At 35.4% G+C, this 11725-nt stretch overlaps 1 protein-coding gene across 1 annotated transcript in view; it reads right to left on the minus strand.

The window, feature by feature from the left end:
• The window catches only part of LOC110459728, a 111296-nt gene that overhangs the window by 75429 nt on the left and 24142 nt on the right, over positions 1-11725 (minus strand). Inside the window, exons 8-14 of the mRNA XM_021512123.1 lie at positions 10389-11522; positions 9210-9276; positions 8135-8391; positions 3758-3833; positions 3110-3375; positions 1604-1673; positions 192-469 (exon numbers count right to left, since the gene is read on the minus strand). Coding sequence (XP_021367798.1) covers positions 192-469; positions 1604-1673; positions 3110-3375; positions 3758-3833; positions 8135-8391; positions 9210-9276; positions 10389-11522 — 2148 coding nt within the window. The remainder of the gene's footprint in view (positions 1-191; positions 470-1603; positions 1674-3109; positions 3376-3757; positions 3834-8134; positions 8392-9209; positions 9277-10388; positions 11523-11725) is intronic.

An 11725-nucleotide genomic window follows, 5' to 3' on the forward strand; every position in this document is an offset into this window, starting at 1 on the left:
AGGGTTCTAAAGAACATATCAATGTAGCCAAACTTGACTGGGTCAATCATGACGCAGGTAGCTAAGTTGGTTTCCATCTAGATGCTTTGCGTTATGATCATTACACTTAAAGTTCAATGAGAATGGTAAACGTTGAGTATGGCGTTTCTTTGAAAGTAAATATCTGAAGAGAGTATTGTCACTGGCCTTACCTTTGTTAGTTTGTGTCCAGTTTGTCCAGGCAGTGGTCAGTAAGGACTGTAGGAGTGTCAAGTCAGCCGGTAGGTCAACCTGACCAGTGATGAGGACACTGTAGTGGTGAGTGTACCTAAACACATCTGACCCCATGTACAATGTGTAGGGGGAGTGGTCACGGTTCATCAAGGTCATACTGCTGTTGATCTGTGCTACTGGAGGAGGAGGTACCAGCAGGGGGAACTGGATCGTAAAGCGCAGGTAGTACAAGTAAACTAAGGCTGTCACCAGGGTGCTATAAAACACAAATTAAAGATATTGATACATTATAATGCTGACTCAAAGCATGAACTAATATACCGTAAGCATTTTCTTTCTATGCATTCAGAATTGAAAACAAATACGGTAAACTAACATGTATGATGTAGAAGGGACCATCGTTATAACAGGTTCGCACATTAGACAATCAAACTCAATATATTAGGGGATGCAACTCGCACTAACTGGTACTGAAAGGCTACATAATGAATGTTAAAATAAACACACAGAAGTCATAAATCGGGTAATACACTTTTACTAACAATATTTCTCATTGGTTTTAACCATTTAATAAACCTCTTGAAGCAAAACAGTTTTTGAATTCACTTTGCTTTTAGAATCGGCCAGGGAATCAGGAACTTTGCAACAGGAACAGATTTAAACTACAAAGATTGGACATATATTTTTAAACAGACATCGAGGAAGCTTTGTTCAAAAGCTTCTATTTCTTTAAAAAGTACCTGTCCAATTTTGTTGTCACTTGGGACTCTGTGTATACCACTTGTATGCTTTCAAAGTTAGGAATCGTACTCAATGTACTGGAGACAAACCACTATCTTCTTGCACCTAAGGCAGGGAAGTCACACTTGAGACACGATCCGTGATATCTTGTCACACTTGAGACACGATCCGTGATATATTGTCACACTTGAGACATGATCCGTGATATCTTGTCACAAGTAACACATGATGTCAGGGGGAAATTCTAGACACAACACAACAATAATTTCGTGTTTAAATCTACTCCATTCTCTGAGTATTTTTTACATTTCCTTAAAATGTTAACAAGGAACACTGCAATGTATTTGCTGCTGGACTGAGCCACACTTACCCATTGTCCCCAGTGTACTGCTGGACTGAGCCACATATACCCATTGTCCCAAGCGACTGCTGGAATAAGCCACACTTACCAATTGTCCCAAATGTGCTGCTTGATTGAGCCACACTTACCCATTGTCCCCAGTTTGCTGCTGGACTGAGCCACACTTACCCATTGTCCCCAGTGTATTGCTGGACTGAGCCACACTTACCAATTGTCCCCAGTGTACTGCTGGACTGAGCCACACTTGCCAATTGTCCCCAGTGTATTTCTGGACTGAGCCACACTTACCCATTGTCCCCAGTGTACTGCTCCAGTCGAGCTATGGTGATGTTACATATACCACAATCTTTGTACTTGGCTGTAAAAAACAACGGATACATGTTTAACATCCATTAACTATTACAAAGCTATTCAGGACTGAATGAAAATCCCTTGACACTCATTTCCAAGATTTGATAGTTGAGATATAAACCTGTCCGATGACACTCAAATATGTTCAAGAATTAATTGATAATGATATTATTGTTACTTGTTTTTAGCAGTAACAAGAGATTCACGAAGGATCTTGACGCCTACCATTATAACATTTTCATGAGTTTCATGTCATTTTGATCTTTTCTCTTCTTTTCTCTCATCTGTTTGATAGAGTTATGTAAACAGTATATGCACCTTGTGATAACTTTTGATCTTAACTTCATACTGCTGTGTATAAAATACAACATTCAAAATGAGTTTGTCGTTTGATATATTTAATATGTGAACGAAATAGAACTGATTATTGCAATTTGAGAAAGATCCTTCTGGTTTTTACTGAGAAATAGCGATAACAAACATTTTCTGTCGAAATCCAAGATAGCTGCCTGTAGGCCTGTTTGTATCCGATCAGTCTTAAAATTATACATGCACAAGTATGGATCAAGGGAAACCTACAACTCAAATTTGAAAAAGATCTCTCCAGTTCTTTTTCAGAAGTGCGCTTTACTCTCAAATTCAATATAGCTGCCTATCGATCATTTTGGTTTTGGGATCAGTCCCAAAATTCGATATGTATAAACAAGGGACCATGGGAACTCGTCATATGAAAGCTACAACAATCCTTTTAGGATTTTCTAAGAAATAGCACTAACAAACTTTTACTCTACAATTCAAGATGGCTGCCTGTCGGCCATCTTGTTTTTGCGATCAGTCCCGAAAGGACTAAGGGCATTAAGGGTAATTTCTGGCCTCATTATTAATTTAAAATTAGTTGTTATATGCGTAATCTGGAATAAATGAAGTACGCAAGTATGAAATTTCAAATTCATTCGACATCTGGTTTAGGAGATATGGCATTACAAACAGAGACATAAACCCGCAATTTCACAATAAAATGCGTGAATATCGTCTGTTGTGCGTCTTTTAGTTGGAAATTGGCAATTTTAAAAGAAATTAACTTAACTTTCTTCAGTTTTTGAAAGCCTCCGCATGCAGCAAACAAACAAATATTTAATCTGCTTAAACATTGTTAAACCAATGTTCATTCATAGAAAGGAAGTTTTATATAGCCCTATGTCTGTTGACAGCTTCTTGACAAGTATGAGAGCGTGCAATCCTTTAACTTTTCATATTTAAGATCATTATCTTGACCAACTTCCAAAAACAAATAAGCATCATTTAAATTGTATACCACATTAATTAGCAACAATCCTAACTCTTTAAGCATAAAACTTGTTGGGTGTATATTTAATAACTTTATCCAGCCTGCAAATACAGTATTATGAGAAATATATGTGTTCAGCAGTTTTCCAGTGTTACCTGGATATTCCGTGGCCCAGACTTTTTCTAGGAGAGATGTAAACTTGGGCAGGTCCTCATTGAACACTGTTCCCTCGACCAGTAAGGTGTAATGGAACCTGTACGGTGTGCCTCCCCATCCGGTGTGGACCTTAACCCCTGTCAGACCAGCAGATGTGAATGCAGACACATAGTCAATGCTGAGAGTGGCCGAAGTATCAACAGTTAGTGACATTAAAGGATTCCCATCTCTCTCAACAAAGAAGTACACCTTGGTTAGCTCCATGCTACAATGGAAACACACTATGATGAGAAAGTAACAAAACTTATCCTGCAAGTCTCATTCAAATTGATGAAGAACCCACCATTTGAGCCAAAAACGTCATGATCAATAAAATATCATAACCCTTTCAAAAACAAATGCCTTAAATATCAGTCTTCTTTGATACACTATCATTTCTACCAATCAAACGTAAAGTTTAGTTCTGTTTTCCCTTCTTACCAAAGATTTAATTGCCTTTGCCCTAACTTTTTCGTATTGTTTTCACAAATACAGCTAAGGTTTGAATAACCGTATAAATTTCCCTAAAAATGTTCTTTCACAAAAGAACAAAAATGGTGGTAACATGTCTACACTAATGTTTCGACAGGCAAAGGAACAAAGCTTACCCTCTTGGTCCCACAAGTTCCTCCATCTTCTTCATGTTGATAACAGTATTGGCGAGGGACACACAGGCTTGAATATCTGAACAACAGAGAAGTAATAAATATAGAACAACTTTATGTCTCAATGTGACATAAACAGTTCCACAGACTATAACACTTCAATTTCTCCAAGAACATATAAGATAAGTCTTCTTTTTCTGCTGAAACATGCTACTTAAATTTTTACAGTTTAAGATAGTTCTAACTGACCTCGCTCCATTTCCTTTAGTAAAGTAAAATGTCTATAAAAAAAAGACTAAAATTTTAACAAAACAAGGGGATAAAACATCCAGTGGATAACATGTACTACTCCATATATTTTAGTTCATGATTTGAACTTTAATATTAACTAACAAACTACAAAATATACTCATCGTCGTTGATTTTACACGTAGTGGTAAGCACAAAAGCAATTTATGTCGCACTATCAAACACAGCTAATGTTTAGAGCCGGGAACAAGGCTATAACATCAAACACGGCTAATGTTTAGAGCCGGGAACAAGGCTATACTATCAAACATGGCTAATGTTTAGAGCCGGGAACAAGGCTATAACATCAAACACAGCTTATGTTTAGAGCCGGGAACAAGGCTATACTCACAAGAGCAATCCTTAGGTAATATATATCAATTTTACTTTGTTTTTATTAATGTCCTAGTAATGTTTTTTTCTCTATGTAATTTGAATCATTTAGAAACTACATAAGGCATGCACTAGTAAAGCTATTTTATGTGAAATGTTTATTTGATAATGAAGACACCACATTAATTCTATCCATGCTCAATGTGTTGAGGCTACCTGTGAGTTTCTCTATGTAATTTGAATCATTTAGAAACTACATAAGGCATGCACTAGTAAAGCTATTTTATGTGAAATGTTTATTTGATAATGAAGACACCACATTAATTCTATCCATGCTCAATGTGTTGAGGCTACCTGTGAGTTTCTCTATGTAATTTGAATCATTTAGAAACTACATAAGGCATGCACTAGTAAAGCTATTTTATGTGAAATGTTTATTTGATAATGAAGACACCACATTAATTCTATCCATGCTCAATGTGTTGAGGCTACCTGTGAGTATGGGGCCGCTGATGGTTACGAGACGCATTAATTTGTGTCAAATGTCATCGCAGTTGGCCGAAATTTTGTGAATCGCCCTGTCCACATACTCCGTGGTTCATTGGCGAATCTGGGGTTTGATCATGATCCTCTGAACATTATCGTTCCATGTATTGGCAAAAGTGAAGGTATATTAACAGATTTTTACGCTCAAGATGTAAAAGATATTCTCCATGTACAGACAATCGTCTTAGTTTTCTTGCAAAGTTGTTTCAAGTAGAATTACTGTGCTTGAGACCACGTGATATTGGGGGGGTCACTCGTGTGGTTGGTTTGTTTTCAATATGTTACAACAATTTTTTTTGTACCAATTTTGTGAGATCTGAAAGATTATATACTGATACAAGGACCAACATAATTTTCCTCAGTATGTGTTCACAGCACTTTACCCGAAAGATTGTCCTTTCATTTCAATTATGCAAACAAACGTATTCATTTTATTCATTTTTTGTTGTTGTCACATTCAAAACATACAAAAACATTTAAATATCAGTAAGAATAATGAAAGGCCACTGTACGTATGGTATCTATATCTTTGAACAGAACGTTCATCTATAAAACTTTATTACAACAATTACAAATATAAAAAAAAATCATACTGCTACATTAATTTTGACATATTTCATGACTGATTTAACTCTGAAGATTGTATCCAAACAAACCAAAAGAGAGAAAAAAAAGAGAGAAAAAAAATGCTTGCAACTCCAATCATGTATCCATATTTAAGATTCTGTCAATGAAATTCCATTTTTGATTTATCATAATCTTTTTTTTATTTGAATATGTATCAAGTCCACACTCTTCTACTTTTTCCTCCTTAATTTGCACAAATATATCTTGACTTTTCTTTGGTATTTCTGTCACTGATTTCAGCATAAATTTATAAAATAGTTTGTAACCTTTTCATGTTTCTTCAAATACTGAACAAATTTACTTTGTTTTGCCTCAATTGGTTCATTTCTATGAAATAAAATTAGTTTCCATGACCTTGGTGTTCATGTGTTAAAAAACTATTGTATTCAACAAGATCCCCAATAAAAAAATGTCTTTTTCACACCAATGTTTATAAATAAAAATCTTATTATCAATTTTAATTTTAAGTTATTATACCAGATCGGCTGGGAAGCAACAGTGTCTGGGGTTGTGGTGAGGTCATCACCAGTTAACTCCATATAGTGAATATTTCTCTCCAAAAGACATTTAAGAATTTGGAAATTTTTAACAGCCCTTCTTTTTTCATTTTTAAGACTTTATCTCCCCCATATGGTTCAATTTTATATAATATCAGTGTCTTCCAAGTATTTAATGGATCCAATATTTTTTTAATCCAGCACATTTTTAAGGCATGACAAAAAGATATAATGTGTGGTACACGTAAACCTCCCTCATTATAATCCCCATACATAACTGTACGTTTTACTTTGTCTACCTTTTCGTTCCATAAAAATTCAAAGAAATATTTCTGTAGCTCTTTGAACATTTCTAAGGGTGGGTCTGGTAAGACAGTAAATGTTTGAATAAAAATGGGCAGAGCTAAAGTTTTTATAACAGTTACTTTGCCAATATATGTAAGGTTTCTAAATGACCAATCATTTAGNTTTCTATATTTATCTTAAGACCAGAAACATTACCAAAATCATCTAAAATTTCAAGAACAGAATTTGAGGAATATGGATCATCCGATAAAGTAAAGGAAGTGTCATCTGCAAATTGATTTATCAAGTATTCTGAATTATTTACTTTAATACCCTTAATATTAGGATTTACTTTTATTGCTGAACTTAACATTTCTACACATAGGATGAAGATATATGGACTGATAGGGTCGCCTTGTCTAGCTTCACTGCATACATTAAAAAAATGGAGCAGTGTTCATTGTTTATTACACAACATGAATTATCATTATAGAAAGTTTTTATCCATTGTAAAAGAGAAGGACCAAAGCCGTAAAAGGAAAGCGTTTTAAAGATAAAATTAAACTCTAGAGAGTCGAAGGCTTTCTAAAAATCTATTAGTAACAATAATCCAGGGAAATTTTCTTTTTCAGTGTTTTCTATTAATCATAAATTAGCCTAGTGCATTCTCCAATATATCTTCCTTTGAGGAAGCCTTTTTGTGTTTCACTTATTATACTGTTTAAAACTGTTTTAATTATATTTGAAATACAAAATGTAACTGAAGAAACAATTTTGTAGTCATCATCAAGTAAGGTAATAGGCCTCAATTTTTTTACATATAATTTAGATTTACCTTCTTTCGGAATACATGCAATCATACCTTGACGTTGTGTTATAGATAGAAGTCCCTTGTCATATGCTTGATTAAGTGAATTAATTAAAAACCTATTGATATCTGTGCAAAAAAACTTGTAAAATTCTACAGTAAATCCATCTATTCCAGGAGATTTATTATTGGTCATACTTTTTAGGGATTTAAGACATTTCTGGTGATGTATTTTTCCTTCTAACTGGTTACTTTGTTCCAGGGACAGTTTATTTATAAAGGGATTGTCATTATCAAAAAAAAGTCATTCGCTTCATTATCATTTGTGTATGAGCTAGTATAGAGTGTCTGATAGATTTTTTTCTGTTCTCCTAAAATGTCTTGTATATCTGTTATTTCTTCGCCAGTTTCTGTTATAAGCTTTGGAATTAACTTTTCTTAATAATGTCTTTTTCTAAATTGCAAAACAACCTGGAACTCCGTTCACCTTCAACTTTCCATCTTGCTTTTGCTCTCAAAACAATTCCTTTAATTTTACAGTCTCTAATCAACTTTAACTCATTTTCTACTTCTTCAATAGCCCCCAACTGCCTATCTTCTTCCTGCTGTAATTATTCCAAATTTAATTCTAGATCCTTTTCTAATTTATCTCTTTCCCGTTTTTTTATATAATGAGTAAGCAATAGTTTTCCCTCTAATCATTAATTTTAAAGTCTCCCATAGCAATTTATCACTTATTGAAAAGGTAATAAGGTTTATATCTTCCTCTTCAGGATTAGTAGCATATATATCTATAAAATCTCCAATACATTTTTTGACAACACCAACATAATCCAGATCATTTAACAAACAATTATTAAACTAATATTCATAATGTTACCTAGGGGATATTCCCATAGCTTTTTATTTAATTACCTGGTACGTACGTTACTTTTGAGGGAAAAGCAGTAACAATAATCACTACAGCTACTGGTCCTTGAACATATCAATACTCACCACAGCTCTTGTTGAGAGCACTCAAGATGGCTGTCTCCCACTGACTCTTGAGCCAATTTTGTGGCATTGTTCCCTCCAATGTAAACGTTAGAGCATAGTCCATTTTGTATAGAGCTAGATTGTTAGTAGGTCCTGTATACAGCCTGATTAAGGACGAGTTGGCTAATACCTGCATCTTGGACACAATCATGTCAGAGGTTGGTTTCTTTGCTGTATACGGTACTGTCATATTCACAAAGACTGCACAAACTTCCACGCTGAAATGTTTTTAAGGATGATCAGAAACACAAGAAAAATAATTGTGATCATAATACAATAATTAATGTATATTTATTAATTTGTTTGACGTATAAAATAATTTTAATCCGATGATGTTGAAAGTTTTCTTTCTAGCAAGAGATGAAAGAGAAATATTGATGCGTAAAATTATTACGAACCACTTGGAAACTTCAAGTACAGTTTGAGAAACATCTTTAGCAAAATTCAAAATGGCGACCTGTTAGCCCTCTTGAGTTTCTGATCTGTTTCAAAACTCAACATATGTACCGATAGAAACGATAGGGAGCATATATGTGAAACTAGAAAAAGATCCCTCCAGCACTACTAAGGAATATCGCTAATAAAATCTTTAATTCCTAAAATTCAAGTATCCACCTGTCAACTATCTTGATATTCGGATCAGTTCCAACATTCGATATGCAAAAATTTGCACCCAGGGAACATATATTTGAGGTTTAAGAAGATTAATCATGTACTTTCTGAGAAATAATGCTAACAGTAATTATAAAACAATTGATCACAGATCACAGACAAAGGGTTATTTGACAGCACAACGGGCTAAAAATACAATATAAATAATTATACAATAAACAATCATTCATGCATTTCAGACAGTCAAACATTTCATACATTTATAAAATTCTGTAAGTTACAACATGATTTCATCGAATGATATTCAACATATTCTTTCTAAAATATACAGTAACAGAAAATACAGAAATGTTCATACTTAAAAAAGACAATATTCAAACGTTTCATTCAAACATCTGTAAAATTACTGCAGAAATTGTCTTACCCATTCTCCCCAACAGCCTGAAAAGAGGTCACAGCCTGCACAGTTATATTGTTGACCTGAATGGAGACTGAAAACAGAAAATCGTTGTGAAATCTATACCTGGATAAATATAATAGTGCAGGTATACTCTTATTCCCAAAATTACAATGTCTGTCTGTTTGTTATCCTGTTTTTCCTATCATTTTCAAAATGAAAGATGGATTACGACAAACACTGAAATAGAGAATCTACGTGGTAAGTTTAAGAAAGATCCCTCCAGTTCTCTCCGAGAAAAAGTGCTAGTTTTCTTACATCTCAATATGGCCACCTGTCTGCCATCTCGGTTTTCTAATCAGTCCCAATGGGGCTTCATGTAAAATACGCAATAGGTTCCTGATAGACTTTCTGAACAGTAGCACTAACAAGTTCTTAATTCTCATAATTCAAGATTGGCACCGGTCAGACCTTCTGGTTACCTGATCCAGGGACATGGGGAACCCCTATGTGATATTTGAGAAGGATCCCTGCATTCTGAGAAATTGCAAAAACAACCTCTAACTATAATTATGATATAGATCCCTGCTGTACCCCATGAGAAATGGTGATTACAAGAAATATTTAAGCAGACGGAATGACGGACGACAGACCATCGATGAAAGATGATTTGAAAATGAAATAAAGTATATTTTAACAACATAAAAACCAATAGTAAAAACTACTATACTTACGAAAGGTTCTTCCTGTATCACACACATTTCTATCTCATATTAAAGGTATGCTTAGCCAAGGTTAAAATAGAGCACAGGTTGACACATTGATGACATAGTAGTCATAGTAGTTTACATTCTTTTCGTCCTGAATATTGTGAAAGGCATTCATCTAATTATTTGATCAGCATTATTTTTCTTTAAAGACGTAAACAAGAAGGACCAAGGGTTCCAAAACTAATATCATCAAATTTAATGTTCCTTTCAGTGATTTAAGTGTTTAAAAAGCAACATTTGCATGTACTCAAAGTTAAGTGAGAAAAAAAGTTCAGTTCACATAAAACTACAGTATCGCCCAAGTCACCAAGACACGTGAAATGAGAATTACAACTCTCAAGCATGACCCTTTCGGCCAAGGTTGGGAGCATGCATTGGTTAATGCTGAATTACGTGACCAACGCCTTCAAAATAAAATATTAACAGTTGACTGTACCTGTATTGATTTGTGTCCATGCCATTATGATGCCCATGGTAATGAAGGTGTCTCGCTCCTCTGCCACGAGCTCAAGATATAGCTGCTGAGTGACGTTCTTAAAAGTAAATGGTGGAGCAGAGCTGCTTGGGCTCCCTGGAGTAGAAGTGGTAGCTGCGTTGGAGGAAGATGATGGTGGCAGCGTCGTTGAGGCGGTAGGAGCTTTAGTAGAAGTTGATGGTAGACGTGCGATCGAGGTGGTAGGAGTTGTAGCTGATGGTGGCAGCGTCATTGAGGCGGTAGGAGCTTTAGTAGAAGTTGATGGTAGACGTGTGATTGAGGTGGTAGGAGTTGTATCTGATGGTGGTAACTTCGTTGAGGTGGTAGGAGCTTTAGTAGAAGTTGATGGTGGCAGTGCGGTTGAAGTGGTAGGAGTTGAAGTTGAAGGTGGCAGTGTGATTGGGGTGGTAGGAGTTGAAGTCGAAGGTGGAAGCGTGGTTGAAGTGGTGGAAGCTGCAGTACTGGGCCCATGGGTTGTCTTTGTGGTAGGACTTTGTGTAACAGTAGTAATAGGCTCAGTGGTAGTTGGTCCAGATATTGAAGATGTTGGTGTGGTTGGTTTAGTTGTTGGTGTGGTTGGTTTAGTTGTCTGTGTGGTTGGTTTATTTGTCGGTGTGTTAGGGTTAGTTGTTGGTGTGTTATGTTTAGTTGTTGGTGTGGTAGGGTTAGTTGTCGGTGTGGTAGGGTTAGTTGTTGGTGTTGTTGGTTTAGTTGTCGGTGTGGTAGGTTTAGTTGTTGGTGTGGTTGGTTTAGTTGTCGGTGTGGTTGGTTTATTTGTCGGTGTGTTAGGTTTAGTTGTTGGTGTGTTATGTTTAGTTGTTGGTGTGGTAGGTTTAGTTGTCGGTGTGGTAGGTTTAGTTGTTGGTGTGGTTGGTTTAGTTGTCGGTGTGGTAGGTTTAGTTGTTGGTGTTGTTGGTTTAGTTGTAGATGTGGTTGGTTTAGTTGTGGGTGTTGTAGGTTTAGTTGTGGATGTGGTTGGTTTAGTTGTTGGTGTTGTTGGTTTATTTGTTGTTGTGGTAGGTTTAGTTGTTGATTTGGTTGCTTTAGTTGTTTGGGTGGTTGGAGGTTTCTTTGTTGCTTTTGGGCAAGAGTTACCTGAAATACAATATAAACAGTAAATGAAGCTTTTCATTTTGTTCTAAAGTTTTACACAATATCAATGTAACATTTTGATGAAGACACTCTTATAAACAATCAGTAAAGTCGTATTCAACAAGACTGTCTGCTTTCAATCCTGATCTGCTAATCCTCATACTTCACAGGGTCTATGTAACACTGATTTTTTTCTCCCCACTTAT

The sequence above is a fragment of the Mizuhopecten yessoensis genome, unplaced genomic scaffold (genome assembly GCF_002113885.1).
Source record: "Mizuhopecten yessoensis strain PY_sf001 unplaced genomic scaffold, ASM211388v2 scaffold10201, whole genome shotgun sequence".
Classification (NCBI taxonomy): Eukaryota; Metazoa; Mollusca; class Bivalvia; order Pectinida; family Pectinidae; genus Mizuhopecten; species Mizuhopecten yessoensis.